The 20,918-nt window shown below is 38.1% G+C and overlaps 1 protein-coding gene across 6 annotated transcripts in view; it reads right to left on the bottom strand.

Moving 5' to 3' along the window:
- Positions 1 to 20,918, bottom strand: part of FAM13B (family with sequence similarity 13 member B) — a 44,894-nt gene that overhangs the window by 8,733 nt on the left and 15,243 nt on the right. For 4 of the 6 annotated variants that reach the window (XM_018081041.2, XM_029962963.1, XM_029962960.1 and 1 more), the window contains 12 exons: positions 20,504 to 20,648; positions 18,245 to 18,402; positions 12,452 to 12,493; positions 11,397 to 11,552; positions 9,316 to 9,451; positions 9,050 to 9,073; positions 7,072 to 7,139; positions 6,279 to 6,333; positions 5,748 to 5,895; positions 3,171 to 3,236; positions 1,877 to 2,087; positions 245 to 374 (listed from right to left, as the gene is read on the bottom strand). In XM_018081041.2, the coding sequence (XP_017936530.1) occupies positions 245 to 374; positions 1,877 to 2,087; positions 3,171 to 3,236; positions 5,748 to 5,895; positions 6,279 to 6,333; positions 7,072 to 7,139; positions 9,050 to 9,073; positions 9,316 to 9,451; positions 11,397 to 11,552; positions 12,452 to 12,493; positions 18,245 to 18,402; positions 20,504 to 20,648 (1,339 nt within the window). The remainder of the gene's footprint in view (positions 1 to 244; positions 375 to 1,876; positions 2,088 to 3,170; positions 3,237 to 5,747; positions 5,896 to 6,278; positions 6,334 to 7,071; positions 7,140 to 9,049; positions 9,074 to 9,315; positions 9,452 to 11,396; positions 11,553 to 12,451; positions 12,494 to 18,244; positions 18,403 to 20,503; positions 20,649 to 20,918) is intronic. The other 2 variants (XM_029962962.1, XM_029962959.1) reach the window with 1 other exon arrangement.

A 20,918-nucleotide genomic window follows, 5' to 3' on the forward strand; every position in this document is an offset into this window, starting at 1 on the left:
AGACACTTCTGCTTTTCCACTTCTGAAATCTCCTTAGTCTCAGTGCATAAATGTCACTCTGGCTCTGGCATTATGGCACATTTTCAAGTATTGCTGTAGCTCAGTTCACTTTTGCAGACAGCAGTGTGTAACAAAATTCTTCTCACTTGTGAGCCCCCAGTTATTCACTGATGGACTACAAGAATCACTTAGCCCTGTCGTGCAGTCCTTTACACCCTGAGTGAAAACAGAACTGGTAACCTACCTTGCTGTTTTTCTCTTTTTCAAACTGTTCCTCAAATTGCTTTATTTTTTTCTGTAATTTCTTGACAAGCTGATAAGGTGTCTTGTCTTCCCTTTTGTCATCTTTTGAGCTAAAGGATGCTCTTCGTGTTCTGTATTAAAAACATTTTAAAAAATGTCATTTAAATAATTAAATGAGTGCAAACAACTTGTATATTTAAGTAACAGGTGACTAATTTCATTTTTTTCCTCTAGTTCACACTGCATTCTTTTCAAGTTTTCAGAGCCATTTACTCAAAGTTCTTTGAGCTGCTGCCTTCAAGATGTGATGTGTTATTTTTTCCTCTCTAATTTCAGTAACAACCATAACAGAAAAACAGCATTTGAAATTCAAGTGTAGTAAACTAATGTACTAATTGCCACCTTTCTGGTGGCTGGGCTGTTTACCTAAGTGAGAGATACTCAGTAGTTCTTAAAGACTTCTTGGGCACAGAATAAAGCCTAGAATAGAAGCTACCACTGAACAATTCTTGGTAATTAAACAGCTTTACTTGACTGTCTCAGGCAAGTTCTTAGATACTTACCTAAAAAACATCCACATCCTCTGTTGGTCTTACTGATAACTTTCTTAAATCTTACTAATAGATTTGTAGAGCATATGGTTCTGGTTTTATATCATATTTTGCACTTGTTCAGCTCCTTGACATTTGCTGCTTTTGCAAAGCCTTTTTATTTCAAGACTGAGATGAGAATTTTCCAGCACACTTATTACACAAGGTGCCTGAAAGATGCCTCAACACAGCCAGTGACATCTAGTTCAAGATATTAGCAATACTAATCTAATAATCTACTAGTGTAGATCCTTATCAGCTTCAGAATGAGGAGAACAGCTATTACACCAGCACTTTCCTGCAGGCCACTCTCTACATCATTTTAACAGTGCTTGTCCATTCTCTTCTGTGGTTCACTGGAGAAAACTTGGGCAAGTATTTTTGGCATCTGTCAGACAGACAACTGGACATTCTAAACTTGGTCTTTCCTGTTCCAGATTTTCCCACTTTCATGAGATTATTTCTTCCCTAATGAGCATGGGAAGTGTTCTCAAATTCCCTTTCCCAGTAATAGCAGCAGACAGTGCAGGTCACAGGTTAGTTACAGTTTTGGAGGGTCACACTCCCCAGTGTCACACAAATAACTTGCAGCTTGTTTAGTGACAACTCTGCTTTCATAAACTAAAAGGAAAAAACCTCAGAGCTTACATAAAATCATAGACCAGTAAAGCCTGGAAAACAAAGGCTATAAATACTACCTTCAGCCCAGGAAGTGCCATCACAGCTGGTTGTCAGAAGCCCTGACCAAATGCCAGGGAAAAGCTTGCAAACCTGCCCTATTTTTATACTCCTTCCCTCAGCATCTGTCAGGGGCCACTTGGAGAGATATGATACCACCCCAGATGAACCTCTGGCCTGACTCACTCTGGCAGTTCCTGGGCAGGCAGAACAGTCAAATGGCCACATAATGCTACGCTTGACCTTGGTCTGCAATTAATTCACGTCATGAAAAACCCACGAGGTTCTTAAACTGCTGGGGTTTTTTTATCCTGCCAGTAACATCTCCTGCCCCCAAACCCACTAGACTGCATTAAAATACACACCTAACAAAAGAAAGTGCTTTGGATGAAGAATCTAACGTTTCTGGATCGTGTAAGAAACGCTGGCTTTGCCCAAAATCCAGACTCCGATGTGACAGTATGGGATGACAGTCCTCTTCCAAGGGATGATTAGTCATCCTTCCAGCCTGTGGGGAAAGCTGAGCTTCTCCAGATTCACTGTCTTCCTGCCAAGATTTGAAAGCAGGAAATGGATCTAGAAGATAAAAAAAGGACACAAAATGGTACTTTTCTGTTAACAGAATTATAAACAAGAGTCAAAAGGAAACAAAAATGAGTACCCAATGCTTAGTCTTGTATGCTATAGAGGATGTGGTGTCAATACACAAAGTGAATAAAAACATTGAAATACGTCAGAAAGCTACAAATTCTGTCATATAACTGAAAGAAAAAGGTACTGAAATGAAGTATGCACACTAGGATCCCTTTTTCAAAGTGTATCTTGGGAGTATGCATTTCTGAGTAGTTCAACAGTGTAAAAGAGCCTAATTTATGTATCAGAAATCCAAAATTAGGAGAATGTATTTATTGTCCATTGCAACATTTTGCTGTGGAAATTGGTTTTCATACCATATGCATGTAGTGGGAAAGACTGTCCTCTTGGTTCTGAAGAAGGTAACCCTGACAGTACCTCTTTAGGTACAAAGCCCATGTGCTTAAGTCCTTTTAAAAGAGTGTTGTTGGGGTTTTAAGATTAAATCTATCTTGACACCACTGAGAAAAAGAGATTTCTTAATTTGTGGAAGGTGATTTTTTAGGAAGGAGATTCCAAAACAATCAATCCTTTCAAATCCCTATGAAAAGTTCATCCCTAACATCCCTTACAATTCTTTGAAATAGTTTTCTTACTGTCTAACAAAAAGCTGACATGGTCTTCCAAGCACTAGAATTTAAAATCCCACCCTCCCTTTCTCCTTTCAAAGTGCTGTCTATATTTTTCCAGTTCAAATCAGAAATTTGAAAACTGGGTTCAGAGTGTGCAGAACAACAATAAAACCCACAAATTAATCTTTAAAAAAAAAAAAATAACCCTTGTACCTGCTTTCCATCGTGTATTTACTAAGTACGATTGGGATTTTTTTGTCTCGTTTTTCAGCCATGATCTTGGCCTGTTTGCACAGCACAAGATACAAGAAGGGGACCTTTTTGTATCGACAAAAAAAAACTGCAGATCAGAATATTCCCAAGATATAAGGGACAGCAGGTGAAGGGTTAGTTAGAAAGCAAACCATAAACTATCAAAAGGCAGATAACTGAACGTATGGCGAACCATACTTACCCTCCCCTTCTCTCTGCAGATGCATTGTTTTGAAATCAATGAGGGGGAAAGTGATAGGGCATGGCGCTAATAAATGAAAAAGAATGGCAAAAATACTAAAGTGAACACACAGCACAGTCAGAACAAACTATACATAACATGTAAAGCAGGAAGATACAGTACCAGGGAAAAACATCCCGTCTTTCGGGCCAGGCCCTGAGCACTCTCAGCTTCCAAGGAATTCCCGTGGCAGGTAAGGATGCTCAGCCCCTGGCCAATTGGAATTTTTTTACTGAAAAGGTTTATAAAGAACTGATACAGGAATAGTAAAGACTTTTGGTAGTTTATTAAGAGTTTCAAGCATCCTCACGTGAACAAAGGACAAGATCTAAATAAGTTTTTGACCAGAGTTTGCAAATAATAAAGATGGTGGTGATTTTCAAAAAGCAGGGCAAATGCAGAAAAAAGTACTTAGAAATATAAATTAACCACTCTGCATTTTTGCCTTAAACCAGCAAGCATTTGGTGTTCATTTTCATGTTCAGTTTTCTATTAGATGGGCTTTAATAACCCAAATCTTGTAAGAAAATTTGGACTACTACAGATTTCCCAACAAAGTCACTCTACTTCAGTGGAATGCCACAAGGACTTGCAGTGCCTTGGAAGGCTGAGATCCTAATAACCATCCTAAAAAGAACCCAAGAATAGCCAAAGTTAAAATACCTTACAGTGAAGTAACACCTTGCAAAAGATCATGATTTAATACCAAGAAACTTATAATATAAATTTATATAATATGCTACTTTCTTTTCAAAGGAGGGGTCATAAAGTAAAACCAAAGCAATTTTTATGAGCAGATTTAAGGAAATAATGAAAATGGAAGCCACAAACCTTCTGAGAATATGTATTAAATCAGACTAGCACAAATAATGGATGCAAAAAAATGTAATATGCAAGTAAAGCAACTAATGTAAATAAAACACCGAGAACATAAACAGGGTTTTGATGATTTTTTTTTTTTAACTTTAGACAGTTATTAACTTGGGCAAGAAGAATGAAAATCTGGACTCAGTGTCTTTGGATGCCTGCAAATCGACCTCTCTGTGCATGACATTCCCTGAATGTGCAGTTTGCTGGGGCTCAAAACCACCAAGCAGCAAATACTGTACAAATCTAATGAAGTTGCAAACCTCATCATTTGTAAAGTGGTTATAAGGGCAGTATGGATTCATGAAGGTAATTAATTTGGAAAACAGTCAACACCAGTGACAAATTATCAATAAAGTTACCACCACTTGAGCTTCAGGACAAAGCTGTGTGTGCTGACACACAGCTCTGAGCTGCACTGTCACAGGACACACATCCAGCTTCTCTTTACTAATTCTAATATTTTTAAACACTGCAACCAGAAGTTCAGTGCATTCTTTGTTAGGAGTGTCTTACCAACACCTGACTGTGATAATTAAAGAGCAGCTGGCACTGGAACAGCCTGTTGGAAGATAAAACCTTGTCCCTGCATAGTCCACCTGCACTGCATTAATCAAATTGCATTTGCAAGTTTTTCAGATCAGAAGCAAGTGGACTGTGGCCACTGCACTGCCAGTGACAGCTCAGAGTATTTTAGCACATTATATCTCTTGTATTTTTTAAAGTGCCATGACTTCAAATATCAACACCAGGCAGAGGAAATGGGATATAAGGTACACATCAAAAGAAGTATTTTGAAAAGAAGATATTGATGAGAGTGTTTTGCTCTGGTTACAAAGGGCTTATGGTCTGTTTAAGTAAAGCAACAGTCTAACCAGCTATTACCAGACATTTGAGCAACAAAATTCAGTAAAGTCACAAGCTCGGGGGTTGCTAAGCCTGGGAGGCCATGAAGAATAAGGTCAAAAACATAAGGAACCCTGTCTGAGAGAAAACTATGTTTCAAATATGTTGTTTTTCCTAAAATCCAAATAGTGGAGGGAGAAGAGGCACTGAAATAATATCCATCTGCAACTTTAGCCCTTATTTGAAAATTTAGAGCTGTTTCAAGTTGTCCAATGACATGAAAACCAACATCTGACATCCCTGATGTTTTAAACAGATATTTCAGAAAAATTGAAATATAAATTGGCAGTTTAGTGATTTTAAGTCAAATTCAGCTAGCATTAGAATTTCAGTAGTTTGCATTAAAAAAAAAAAAAAGACAAACAAAACACAGTGTGAAATTTAACTATATGACATAATTAAAGTGGTTTTAAAGACTTGGATGAGAGGCTCAGGGTCATGGAACCACTAGACACTTTAAAAACAATAAAAAGCAAAACCAAACCAAACCACCTAGAATGAAACTTGGGCTTTTTTGCTTTCTTTCTTCAGTTGTTCCTTTGACTATTTTTTCTTTATACATTTTTAAGGTCCTTAATTAAGTTGCAGATAGTTGTGAATTGAGATGGTACCTGTGTCAGCCTTGGCCCATCGTACCCCGTGGAGAGGAACACATTGTTCAGATGGAACAAAAGAAAAGGTAAGTTGTCTGCTGCTTCTACTTTGTAAAATGTTCTCTTTATCACTCCTAGCTGACTATATAGTGAGCTAAAGGGTGGAAATTACCTTCCCATTTGTCACCATCGGATACGTTCTTGAGATCCAGACGTGGCACTTGGACACTCGGAGCTTCCTCGGAACCGCTGACGCTGCCACCCCCCAGCACCTCGGGGTCAGTGTTTGCATTTAGATCACACGTCTTGCTACCTGAATCCTGCATTTAAGCAACAGAAACAATTTGATTACTACTTAGCAATGGAAATCCAGTGCCTATATCAGTTCCAGCGCTTCTGGAACTTTTTTTCCCCAGAAAGTTCTCTTTCCGAACTCGAGGAATTATAAATACACACGTCCCAACGGGAGGCAATTATTTACATTACAAAACATTCCTTACATGAGATGTATAAGTTTGCTCTGCTGCCCCAAGTTTCTGTGAAGGAAGATGATGAGATCTCTAACAGAGGTTTTGCAAGCCCTGGAGCAGGCCAACCAACAGAGGATGTTAAAAGCTAAATTTACTGGTTTTCTTCACATTTGTATTTCATAAAAGTTTATAAGACACTGTGTATCCGTATATAAATGAAATTATCATCTTACCAGAGTTATCTCTGAAGATATTCTATCATTGCCATCAAGCAATATACTATTTTCCCTAAAAAGAAGACACAGACCAAATTATTTTAAATACAAGTTCTTAATGGACAATAAATACCATAAAATCCTCTTAAATTTTATTCTCACAAACCCCAGTTCATTTTAGCAGATAGAAAATGTATTTACTTAAAGCAATAATTAAAATTCTGGGGAACAAAAGTTACATTACTTCTCTTTTTTCCCCCTCTGTGATCTTCACAGGGAATATCAAACTGAAGCATTTAAACAATTGGGCTTGAACCAAGTTGGAAATAGAAACAGCTCAGAGTTTTATTCTTGAACTGGGGGTTAATATTTTAAAACTCCATTCAACTCAAACTGAAATTTCAATCAGTGCTGAACTCAAACTACAAATTAACAAAGCTTTCTGGCTAGTCACTGTTACCAGCATTAATTCTTCAATCATTAAGAGCAATAAAATGTGCCAAAAAATTTTAAAGAAAATAACTTTTTCTTCTTCTGCTTCTCTTGCCCAGAACATAGGATTGTTCAAAGAAAAAGCCATATCATATGGGCTTATAGTTATTTTCTCTTTTAAGCACATAAAGTTCCATGCCTTTTATATCATATAAAAAGATAACTCAATCTTATCCTGTTTTCATATGTGAAATGTGGTATGTTTAGTTCACCTCCCCCATATTATGCTGTGTTGTGACAAATCACAGTTGATACACTCTACATTTCAAAACTGAAGCTGCAAATCCTGCCATGTCAGTGGGTACAGAAAAACACAAACCTTTCACTATTATTTTCTCCATCAACATCTGCATCTTCATCACATGGTTGCAATAATACGTCTGCAGTCTGTTGGCAAAAAGTATGTTTAGAAGATTTAGGAATGGCATTCTCAGCTGAAAACATTTTCATAATCATCCCTGACCACAAAACACCCTCAAGAACTAAAAGCTTCTAATGTGGGGGGTGGAAATCATACTTTTTAACCATATAGCATTTTTAAAGCTAAAGTAAGGCCAGTGGTCAAGTGTTTCAATCACCAGAAGTCAGACAATGGCTTTCCATCTTAAGATAAACCATTTTTTATTATTTCTTCAATAAAAGTTCTACTTCAAATTGTCAACCACAGCATGAAGTCTGGGGTGACTAAAATCATGGCAGTTGCTGCATCCTAGTCCTGAAAACAGCTGGGTTGGATGTTGCCTTGTGCTCAGCATATATGAAATGAAACAACTCTGACAGACTTTCCAAAAGGAGCTACTAATCCCTGTTACTAAATAAAGCAGCAACAGAGCTGGAAGGGGATGAAGAAATGCTGGCAGTTCTATGACACCATCTCACAAAACAAGTTCAGATGAATCCATGTCACCATTTTGTTTGCTAAAAGTTGGCATGGGATGACTGACTGCTTTAAGTATTTCTCTCAAAGCCCACTACTTCATTTCTTCAAAAAGAGTCGTATTTGGGGGAATATAAGAAATTTGAAATATAAAATAAGTCATTTGGGTTTAGACTTTACAAAGTGCTCACAAAAAGTGTCTGAATATAAAAGCAAGTTACCAGGAGAGTTCCAATACACCAACAGTTGCCACTTTGACTTTATTTTTTTCATTAGAAGGGCTTATTTCACAGCTGCTATGGGCTACCTGGTGCAATAGTAAAAAACCTCTATTTTCTTGTATATTACTGTTATCCTTGGTTTCATTTTTGTCAGCACATATTTTACAGCATTGCTTGATCACACAAAGATACCCAGAATGAGACTGATCTCTGCTCACTAATAAAAAATGCTGGTGCAGTTCAGGCCATTATCATAAATCCAGGCCATGCATACTCCAAACCTTCACATTTGATTATATGTGAGGATCTAACAATTTGTAGCTCAAAGCAAAGCTGAGGCAAGTTTGTTGTATAGGGCAAACAATTATTTCAACATTTACAGCTGCTCCAATACTGGGCTTCCAGAGTGTACACAATACTTGCTTCTTTCAGTGACACGAAACTATTCAATTCAAGCATAATATCTGAAAGCAAAGCCAAAATTAAGTCTATGACACCTAATTATCTTGTGGTTTGTTGTTTACAATTTCAGCTGCTTTGAAAACTTCAACAGCCACTTCAAGTATCATTAACATTGTACTTTCTGAGCAAAATGGTTTTTAAAAAATAAAGCTAAGTATTTTATTTTTACAAGCATGTTAGCACTACATGCCAGTACGTGCTCATGCAGCACACTAGACAAGACTTTTCTGCTTTGGAATATAAATGGTCCATCCACAGTTTTCAAAATGACAATATTAAGTATTGAAGCTCTTCAAGAGGACACCAGTCTAATTCTCCTTCCCTGAACACCTCAAGTGTAAGAATTTTAAGAGTACACAACAGTGTGGAGGGACTCAAGCCATCAGCACAGCAGAAGCAAACAGCCAAGCAAAGAGGCCCAAGGAGAAGTAGCAGAACCCCTTCCAACTAGAGAAGAGATGAAGATGTGCTGAAAAGAACAGGATATCCCTGCCCACCACAGAAGAAACTGGAACCAGAGAGAAGAGTCTGTAATTAGCTGTTTACAAACCCACACCTTTCTAGCATGAGCACAGTCAAGAGGCTGCAGAATCTCAAGGTGAGTCCTGCCCTTTCCTGATCCAGTACAAGGTGGCTAACTGTGGGCTGTGCTGCAATCACTGCTCTACATCTTCTGCTCCCCAGGGAGCCTTTACTAACACAGCTGCTGTTCTAACCAGTGCTACACACTGACTTACCTCAGCAGAAGGAAGGGCTGGTACCTGTGAAAGACCAAGAGAAAACCATTAGTCAGGGTCCAAACAAGTCACACCAAAACACACAAAACTTTCTTTCTCTGTGCACGTGGTACAGCCGAGGAGATAACTGACTGCACAGAGCAACAGCAGCAGGTAATGCTACAGAGAAAACTTGATGATCTCTAAATTAGGAAAATCTAGATCTCTAAAGCACTAAAAAGTCACAGCAACTTATGGTTTGATATACAGGAGACTCTTCCTCTCACCTGAATGCTTTCTTCTTCCTCAGTTACAGTATCATGTTTCATAGCTTCACTGCCTAAATCAGTGCAAACCAATACTTCAGAGCAGTCTCCTGTGTTCTCACTGCTACCAGTGTCATTATCTTCAATAACATCATTCCTAAAGACAAGAACAGAAAGACTTTAGGGACCTTTAATTCCACCCTTGAAAGGAAAAGAAAAAAAAAAAACAAACCCCCCACTTTTTTTTGTGGTTTTCTTTTTTGAACAGAATTATTCTGACCAAAGATACTGGTAGTATCTACTATTCAAATCACCTGTAGGTGAATTTAATTATTTATGTAGTTTACATATACTTGTTTTCTACATCAGTAGATGATAGACATATTAAAATGCATTTATTTGATTCTTGTATTAAGGGCCAGGCATACACCCCATATTTACCACGCTGACCTAAGGAATAAAAGCACAACAGCCAGAAGCAAGGACATACTGAAACTATTGTGATCTGATAACACTGCTGTGACCACACTCCTCCCAGTACTGAGGCCAGTTAGTTCATAGCTACCACCACTGTGTTTCCCTCCAGTGAGAAACCCCATTATTTCTAACACTGAATCTTCCTAGAATTCAGCTTAAGGCTTGTAACAGTACATCCAGATTGAAACTAATTTACACCATCTTTGTATTCACATATACTCTTTATGTGCCACCATCCCAGTTCCCACATGACCCTCTCATTCATCACAAGTCTTTGCCTTCCTTCTCCTCACTCACAAAGAATTCCAAACTACTTTAAAAAAAGCTCCTTCTCTATCAGATGTGGAGATACTAAACAGGATGGATTTGAAATTAACATTTTCACAATTTTTCCTTAACTCCAGCCATCAGTTTAAGTTAGTTCCAAGAAACTTTTCCTGGCTCACTGCTTTCTGTAGTTCTTCATGTAACTGTGTATTTGCCTTGTGCACAGTTTGCTGCCTTAGAGAACCCAGACAACCACTGTGAAGAAAGATATCAGGTATCCTGTCTTACAGTTAATCCACAGTGGAAGATGATCAGAAGCATTTGGAATAGTCCCTGTGCCAGAGGAGGATATTGGTTTCAAATCAGCAGTGGTGGCACTTGGAGCCTCTGTCTCTGAAATCAGCCAACCTTTAAAGAGCTTACACTGTGACTGAAGGAATTCAGCTCCTCCAGGTCTTCAGGCAATTACTCACTTGTAAATGACTTCAAAGGCATTACATCTCTAACACTAAAACTCAGGTTTAATTGATCATTATTGATGATTATTACTTTTATGATTGACTGCTAACTTTATTCTGGCCGCTTGTCACAAATAGGACTTTAAAACCAGTAAAGATTGAACAACTTATAAAACAGCATTTGAGTCTGTGAACACTGAATGTATTTCAGGCTCTGTTCCTGTATTCCAGGCTCTGAGCAACCAAGGAATTTGGTTGCTGGAGGTATTGGAGTCTTAACAACACGTTTTTGGAGTCTGGGTATTAATCACAACTACTTATTTTTAATAAAGCACCAAAGTGTACCAGCTTCTCAGTGCTGCCATGGCAATCACTACACTCAGAACATGGCAAGAGTTACAACAAAAATAAAAGCTGATCAAATGAGGCTGAAACACTGTGCAAATAGACCCACAGTGCTCATTCTACCCATTTTTGGCTGTTTCATTGACACTGGCAGCCAGAGCAGTAAAATATCTATGTTGACATGAAAAGACAGGGTAAAGAAACTGAAACAGCATCTCCAATAACTTCAATATGGTAAAATTTTGTCATGAGTCAAATCAGCGAGATAAGAATGAAAGCACTGGGGTAAATTTAAGTTCTTGTGCTGCTCACTCAGAATTCAGCAGTAAAGCAGATACATTTCATAGCATTTTAACCACAAAATAAATGTAAAATATTTGCTTCAAGAGTTGTTGATTAGTGGCAACAGATGGAAGTTGATTTGTTTTAAAATCAAAAGTCAATAGCAAAAGTTGTAACTTTTGGGTTGATGTGGGGGATTTGGGCAGGGTTTTTTTTGGAAGAGTTAAGATATACAATCCTACAGAATTCATTGCAGACAGAACAAAGTCTTACTGGTTGTTAGATCCTTCCTCATCCCCACTGGGATTTTTTTCTTCATTGTTACAGCCCAGTCTGTGTTGCTGGATATGTTTCAGATCGTTATCTAAGCTGCTCTGCAGGTCGAAAAGATGCTGTTCCACAGCTGCTCTGATTGTTCTTTCTAAAATGCTAAAGAGAAAAAAAAAAGACAGAAAATTCCTATTAAGAGCTCTCCTTTTGCATTGATCAGCTATGCAGAAAGGCAGAGAGAAACTTTACACAACCGAAATATTTGATGACAAGCACTTCAAGGCAAAAAGAGACTAACTTTTCCAAAAAGGCAGTGGAAATTACTACACTGGTTTTTATTTCATAAGATTTACATAAAGTATTATGAAGTCTATCAATAGTGTTTTAAGAGTAATCAACACATTACAATGACTATTTTTTAATAAGCATGCAAAAAAAAACCTTATAAAAGCTTAATACAATAATGTGGCAGTAAAATCCTGTGGCAAGCACCTGATGAAGGACACAGAATATATCCAAAGATTCATCAAGAAAAGAACAGCATTCTTTAAAAACAGACTGTTCTGTTGAGAGCTTCTTAGCCAGCTCATCCCAAATACACAGAGGCCCATAGAAAATCTTCCTGTAAAAATCTTAAACTATTTAATCCCATTTTAACTCTGAAGTTGTGCTTTTATTTCCCCCTTGCATTTGCACACAAAATTCCACTGAACTGTGCTCAGTATCAATAACCAGAAGTGGTGCTAAAAATACAATGTGAATGCTATGATAATTTTAAAGTCAAACATTTATGATGTATCTAAGTATAAAACCAAAGTATTTTGGACTCTGGATCCTACCATACTGTGCTCTCATGTTCCTGCAGTCAACAACACTGACAGACATCAGGTTTTTCCCACATTAGTGTTAAATGCCATAAATTAAATACTTCACACTAGAATATATTAATTCATTACTATAATCACCAAACCTACTGCATTTTTTTGAAAGAATGTAGGGATGTAGGGATGTTCTAGTAACAGCATCATTCAAACATTTTATATTTTCATTATACTTACTCTGCAGAGGCTGGCAAGATACTTATGGGAGAGATATGAGCACTGCAATAAAGAAGAAATAAGTTAATGTAATGCAAAAACTTATCACACTAAATAAAAGTCTTGGAAGTTAACAGAAAGCAACTTAGAGAATACTTAAAGATTGCATGTGATGCAGCTAATAAAAGTAGAATAAATATGTAAAGAACACCCTGATTTGCAGTCCCTTTATTATTTACATGAAGAAATTTTAAGGAGCACCATCACAAGATAGAAAGTTGTAGAAGCAGCAATGCAGATTTCTGTCTCTCAAGAGCCAATACTTGGTATACTGTGAAGCTACAGGCTCTCAGATGTGTGGCCTTTCCCATGGGAAACACTAATCACTTTGTAGTCAAACATTTTCCTGACATCTTGCTTAAGAATGCACATTTTAACTTTGCTGCCTAAAGCAAATTCCAAATGACTCTGCTTTCCTCCACAGGTTCTTCCCTGCCTGTCAGACTGTTGCATAATTTGATTCTGCAACATTCAACAGATCTACAACACTCTCTGAGCACAGCTACAACATTGCAGGGGCAAGTACCTTCCAGAGGTTTTGGGACAGGGGCTAGACATCTGGAAAACATCTGGAAATCTCCCAGCACAAGCCACCCACTTCAGCCCAGAATCCTAAAGTCCTCGGGGGGGGTTGGAAGGGTGGAAATCAGCACAACTAACACAAGTAAGTTAATTCATGTGTATGTGGTCCCTCTAGAATATTCCATTAACATGATCGAAGTTCTCATTAGAAACAGAATACTTAAAACTTTAGACAAAGTGACAGTAAATATGGTAAGAATAAAATAAAAGATGAAAAATCTACTATAAAAAGCAGTGAGTTGCAACATATATACCTCACTCAGAAAGAAGCAAATACTAACTGCAGTTTAACTCAGAGGTGGGGAGGTAAACAAATGCTTTTTTTTTTCCTATTACAGGCAACTAAGCCCTAAAAGCTGAAAAATGAGATTTTAGTCTACTCCTTACCGTGCAACAGCACTGTTGTCAGACAGAGTTGATTTTAAATATTATTTTCATGAATGCATAAGGCAAACCCCAAAATACAAAGCAATTTGCCACTCCCCTGGAAAACTGAACAGGCACTACCACTGCAAGGTAGTTTTGATGTGAGCCTGACTTGCACTAAAAAATGTAGACAGTCTCTCTGTTTACCTAAGAAGAGTTTTAATACAGCAAAGAACATCTTGGTTAGACCTTACCAGGTTTATTACTAGTTCCACCACCAGAAAGGGAGACCACCTCAAGCAGACTTTCTATTTTTTTTTTGTTCCTCCAAGTAGATGAAACACAAGCAATAAAGGACTTTCAATTAAACAGAAGCTGATAAGGAAAGTGGCTAAGGTATTTATTTAAAAATAACTACACTAGTTTGCCTTAGACACCTTAAACCCACCACGGCACAACTGAACAAGCAGGTGCTCACAGAGGCTTTTAATTTCTTTTCTTTCCTTTTTTTTTTAATGGAAACTTGCTGGTGAATCAAGTTCTTTCTATGATTTGTGTGTGTGTTTGCCTGGGTGAAAAATGAAAGCTGATCTATTCCAAAGGCACCGACAGAATGGGCAGCACTCAACTACCATTTCAAAATGGACACAGCCTTGGGAAATTAAAACACCTGAAAGAGAAGCCAGATCTTGTAGCCAGTGATTTCAAAGCTGCTGGATGGAACAACTGAGGGGGAACACATTGGCATTTTTCTTTCCAACAAAAAAAAAATTAGTAAGGTAGTTTACAGCTTAATATATTTACATTTCACTGGTAATTCTGTGCACAGAAGTTCAGCATAGTCCTACTACTTGGGCAAAGTAAATTTTCTGATAAACACATTTTGTTTTGACAATATTTGAAATAAAAAAATGAAGATATGAAGTTGTAAGTTCAGCTTCACGAACAAGGTAAGAGAGAAGGAGCATGACCAAGAATTTCAGAAAAAAACCAGTAATATTCTAAACCACAACAAATATAATTTTATGCATCCCTCTCAATAAGTTCTACTAAAGTTGCATTATAAAAAGTATATTTACATTCTAAAGGTACTAATACATAATTGTGTACATTGAAATCCATTTACTATTAAAACAGTCACTCCTAGGATATAGTGGGAGAAAAAAAGAGGCAATCAGAGCACAAAACACTGCAACACTAATTGCAAAAGAGAGCAAGAAAAACTCAAGTCAAGGGCACAAGTACAAACACTATTCATAGGAAACTGATGACCTGAAATCCTTTTATTTTACCACCTGAGACAATGAGGAACTGTGTCAAGATCAGGGAGAATCAAACTCATCTCCAAAGAATCCAGATGACTTCAGACACGGTTCACAACAAAATTTTCCACCTCAGTGTGTAACCTTCAGCCCCCAGCACAGGACGGCTCTCCAGTGCTTTTATTCAACACCTTCAGGTGCATGAGAAGGGACTCAGCAAAAGCTGGCATAAATCAGCAGTATTGCAAAGCCTGGAGAATCCTCTTACTACATAAAGAATATCTTACATCTTCAACTAATCACCTTAGCAATTAAGCCCTTTCTGAAAAAAAATGTGTAAATCTTAGCTAAAAAGCCAATTCCAACTCCTGAGCCCACGTTCCACAGTTCAGGGATACTTTTTAAAAGCTGTGATTTACACTGCCAGGCACAGCCTGAACGCAGCATGACACAGCAAGACACACAAAGGTAAACATCTTTGTTTCATAATGTCAACCCACTCCTAAGAACTCCTTCTGCACTGCCTCCCTACCCACAAAAGGTCCCAGTAAAAACATACCTTAAGTAGAAGAATATATTAACCAGAGATAAAATATGTCCAAGTTATCCTTAGTAATTTCCTGACTGTACACAGATTCTTCTATCTCATTAAAACAACCAGTTCTGACATATTATGAAATGAAATAATCTCCAAAACACATTTAACCTCCCACAGTTTCAAAGTTAAAAGTCTTAACTACGAATCATATCAAAACGACATCGTCCTTTCAGAGATTTACCTGTGCAGGAGAACTTTACAGGCCATTCTGATTATCTTTGCTATCCCAAACGAGCACTTCATGTAAAAATGCCTCATCTGGAAGCCAGCAAAGCGAGCTGTTGGCTGCTGGCTGTGCATGGTGCTCGCTGGGCTCCGGGGGCTGGCACTTCTGGAGTGCTGCACTAAACCCTGCAGTCTAAATAGAAATCGACTGCAACATGAGGTCACTCCTGACAATAAGCTGCCCAATCAACACTTGAAAGCTTTCCTAACATGTTGTTTACAGATTTTCCAGGGTGGAAGTAGGAACAAAAAACGGCACTACACAAAAATAGGAATATATTTTCCAGCAATTCAGGCAGGTGTTATATTTGGTCAGCTTTGCCATGCGTTTTGTCTCGCTTGGTTAATATTATCACCTCTCCCTGATTAGAGCTGATTAAATCACAAAAGGGTTAACAAAAATATCACAGAAGCAGTGAGGATGTTGCCCCTCTCACTGCGTTTAATAGAAACAAAGTAAACTGTTTATACAACTCACATGTCGTATCTTGTATTTTTACACATATAGATCTGAAAAGCCCCAACACAAAGGGTTTTTATATTAGACTTCTGACTGACAGTATTTCAGATGAACTGCACGAGTACAGCAAATACTGCTTGGCAAGGCACAGTGATGAAAAATTTGGAATAATGACAGAGAAGGAGCCTGAAGCAGTTATTTCAACAGCACATCTTAAAATTCGTCTGCAATGCTGACTCGGGGATTCTTTTCTCTAGAAGTCAGGACATCAAAACCAAAAAGAGCCGTGGGGAAAAGGCTCCTGGTAAAGGAGAACAGTTTCCTTTCCATGCACAATTCCAACCTGTGTGCAACAAATGCTCCCTGGCTGGGGAACGGGCTCCAAGATCACTCAACAGGTTTATTTGAAATACCATTTGCAAGCAGCCTCTAAATCAAACTGTATTAATGATTATCCACGTTCCCACCAGATCTCAAAGTCAAATTAACACCAGGTAGTGCAGGAAGATCACAGGTTTCAGAAAGCACAAACAGAATGAGTACAGAAAAAAGGTAGTGAGCAAAATTATAAGCAAGTTACAGTCCAAATAACCAGGAGGAAGGTCAGGTGCCCCATTGTATGAATCAAGATAACCAATATTTAAAATGCAGAACATGAAAGCTCAGCATTCTTTTCCTTCTCTCCACAGAGAGACAGAAATATGCAGATATCTGGTTCCCAAAATCTAACAGTAAAAATGCAACAAAACTCCAAGACAGGGAACTGAAAGAATCATGTTTGAGATCTGCTTCTCCTTCTCTTTTACATAAAAGCTGCCACAGGCCCTACCTCGAGACAGAGATAAATAATCCCAATAAACCTGCATTAACATTCGCCTTTTTAATTATTTTTTTTACATCAAGAAACTAAGTCCAAAAGAATGCCATTAAATATGTACATAAAAGCCTTTAGGTTTGGAGTAATATTCACAGTATTTATAGTGGTTAAAAATCCAAGAAAGTATACTTTCTCATTCACTTCAATTTTTTTAATGTTTCCTGCAGTTGATCTGGTTTTACAGTCAAAATTCTCCTTCTTCTACAGGATTCCTCCTTATCCTTTCCCACAAATTATGTAAAATGCCAACCATAATTAATGCCTATTCATTTTTAATTAACCTTAAACATCAAGTAAAAATGTTTTTCTCTTCAGGCTATCCAATTTAAACTCTTAAACATGTTGAGTTTGTCACTACTGCTGTGTTTACACATTCCAGAAGCAACCTAATACCTGTGAACAGGTAAACTTCAACCTTTTTTTTTTTTTAACTCAAACTAAAATTAAACAGTTTTATTGCTGACCAAGATAATTAACTATTAAAATATAATTTAAATTACAAAACAGAGTTATGTTTCTCTCATTATTTCATATTTTACAACTTCTTGCCATGACGTAGAAGGAAGTGTGCTGCCAGCAGCTGAACAGATTTCAACCCAAAATCTACATTCTTGAAATGACTCATTCTTAGGCAGCAGCTTAATTGTGATTTTCCCTTCACTTCTGCTGCTTTTAGTCACACTTTTATTATAAATTCCTCCTCACCCCTCCCTACAAGTTCTTCCATGCAATGCCCATACCAAACACATGCTGTAGAGGGGAAGAGGTAAAATTCACCATCTGTAAATGTAAACTCTAAGTACAAGTAAAGCTGACTTAAAAATAAAATCTTGTGCATTACAAGCAAGTGCAAATAAGCTCTCAAAAGGAAGTATTTTATGTCTATGCATCTCCTTTACGAGGATTGCTCTCAAAAGCTGACTCCCACTCCAACATTCCTGCCTGTATCACACTTTCCAACTTCCAAACCTGCCCACAGCTCTCCACCAGCACGTGACAAGAAACAGTCCCAGGATTTCCCACCAAAAGGGAGAGGTGGAAAGATGGTACAGGATGGGTTTGCATCTACCATATGCAGACTCTTTATTTCTGCTACAAAATTTACTGTTTAAATACCACTTAACAGTTTCACTAAAATATGCCCTTTTTACCTTTCTCTGCATAAATCACCATATTTAATCCAATCTGAGTCCTACAGGCATTCCTCTGCTGAATTTGGGAACAGTTATTTTAACCCATATTTTACTATTATAGGAACTGCACCTATTTCTAAAGCTTCAGTGTGTAGACACTACTTATGTCAAAATCCTGACAGCTTCTCTCTTTGACAGAATAAACTATAATCCTAGATTTAAATCCAAACTCCAAGGCAGGACTGAGTTACCTTGTTGATGCTGTAACACTCCTGGAATCCGAGAGACTCCCTGTCACATCTAGATGCACCACAGCTGGCCTTTCAACAGGTTTCTCTGTGCCATCTTCTGGAAGTTCTTCAGACTGCTCAAGCTTTACATCTTCCTCTTCTTCCAAGAGATCATTGATCTAAAAAAGATTTAATCAGAGTTAATGGATTGAAAAATTCCTTTTAAGAGGTCCAGGGAATTAAAAGAGCATGAGAGGTATGAAAGTAATGTACGTGTAAAAGCAGAACACTTTTCAATTTTAGAAAAAAAACAGGCACACTGGACTTGCTTTTATGTAAAACCAGAAATTCCACATCATTAAAAAGCTACTTTTGAAACACTGGACAAAAACTGAAAAGCAAGCACCACCTCCAATGCCACAAATGAACACAAGCAGATTCAAGAAACAACCCAATCCCAACCACACTGAAGTCACGAACCACAGAACCTTTCTTCTTCTTTGTATAAAATAGATAATTCTCCTCTATTCCACAGGAAGCCTTATTCATGTATCAGAAGCCTTTCCAAACCCCTCTAGGGGAGGCAATACAGAGGTCTACGAATCCGAACTTTAAAGCACTGAATGATCCAAACTTTAAAGCACTAAATGAACACTTACAAAGTTTCTGTGACACCTCTTGTCTATTTCTGTTTCTTTGTTTCCAAACACAGATGTTTTTACTGAAGCAGCAATATAAAACCAATTTAAAAAGTAAAACAATATATCCAAGTGGTAACTCTAGACAGCCACCTTCATTTTTTTAAAAAGCAACTATGTCTAAACTATGAAAAGATAAACAGAATAAAGTGATGCTGTTTGACTCCAGAGGCCCCTCTGTGATTGATTACTGATCTTCCAAAGGTACAAACCCAAAAATTAAAGTAGTAGCCTTAAGAAAATATGCTTTATAGTATCTGCCACATGAGCGTAAAACAAAAGTACTAAATTAAGAAAAACTAAAACTTTAGAAGTTGAAGATTACAAAGAAGGCAGAGAGGAGGTATTTGTTTATTTTTAAAAGGGGTGTAATGTGTTACATGGCACTACATTCTGGGCACAAAACATATTTATCCCTGGTTTTCCTCTGTAATTGCAAGAGGATGTGCCAGTGAAGCAGAGGCAAGCCCACCCACACACTGGGGGCAGCTGCCAGGGGGGCTGTGCCCGGCAGGGACAGCGGCCCTTCCGTCCCCTCCGACACAAGTGCACTGTTGACATCTGGTGGAGACACCGCGAAATTAAAGGGACACCCCACCAGCTGAAGGGAAAAACCAAACAAAACCACACACCAAACACACTGCTGTGCTCGGGAAACCCTTTTGCTAAAGCACATCATGAGGCACAGCCAAGTCAGTAATTTCAGAGCATGAGAGCACAGACCAAGCCCAGCCACAGGGCAGTTACCCCGACCCAGGGACAGCCCCAGCCTCCGGCTGCAGGAGCCTCAGCCCAGCTCTGTCCCCCAGCTCCCTGCAGGCAGCAGGGCTGTGGCAGGTCCCAGTGCCAGGCAGGGTCCTGCACTGAGCTCAGAGAACCTTCCAGAGCTGCAGCTCTGCTAAGGAGCATCCACAGCAGAGCTGCTCAATCCCAGCTCGCTGCCCACGCCTGGCAGGGAAGAGCAAGCAACTAGCTGCCCTCCTACCTGCCTTACCTGTCCTGCTGAACAGGAGAGGGATTCATAAGATAGGCTTCATTCATTCAGTATTTCTTGTTACCTTCCCCAGCAACTGCTTGTTATTTATTCTTTCTCCTCTTTACAAAAAATGCATCATTTTGGAGTCTTACAATCAGAAACACCACTCAAAGCCTTTGGATTAGGAAAACACCACTGAGAACATCATCAGTGTGAGACCCTGCATGTTTCTGTAAGACACACCCAGAAATACTGCTGACCAAGACAACAACAGCTTGGTTCTTCATTTGGTTCAAAAGCAGTTCATTCCTCAAAAGGTACTCAGAAAGCTCTACTGTTTAGACAGCATGACAGTGTCTGTGTTGGACAGGAGATCACTGCTGGTTTAGTTCCTATGGATTTTTCTACATGGCACAGCTACACTTATTACAAAAGCAACAATTTCAGAAGCATAAAGAAAATTAAGAAAATGCCAGGTTTGGTCAGTTTGCAAGAAACTACCAGAAGGCAGGCTAAAGAAATTATACTTCAATATATGTTTCATGATCACAAATGTGTATAACAGATAGTTAAGTGATAACATATTGCTGTTCAAAATATGCTTACCTGCTCAGTTATTGAGCTTAAATCATTTGTAGATGAAAAATCTTCCTCTTCATTTTCAAAAAATTCATAGTAGTTCTCCAGAAGTCCCGCCATTATTCTGCTAACTATTTCTTGTTCTTTCAGATCCTCCACATCTGTGTAAATGCTAAAGATTTAAACACTGTTTTAGTTTAAAAATCGAAATCCAACTGTTTCCCAAAGAACTCCTGTGAATGACTCTCATGACTAAGGGCTACATTTCACACCATTACCCCATATCCATTCTGAACCCAGAGAACTTCAAGCATGCCTTCACACTGCTGGCATTACAAAGCTTTATATTATTTTATATTTTAAAATTATGAAGTAGCAACTATTTAGTGCATTAAATTTTTATGAGGAATATTTAAAATTCAAGTGTTTTCCTGCAGAGAGG

Source organism: Manacus vitellinus, unplaced genomic scaffold (assembly GCF_001715985.3).
Source record: "Manacus vitellinus isolate BGI_N305 unplaced genomic scaffold, ASM171598v3 scaffold_51_pilon, whole genome shotgun sequence".
Classification (NCBI taxonomy): Eukaryota; Metazoa; Chordata; class Aves; order Passeriformes; family Pipridae; genus Manacus; species Manacus vitellinus.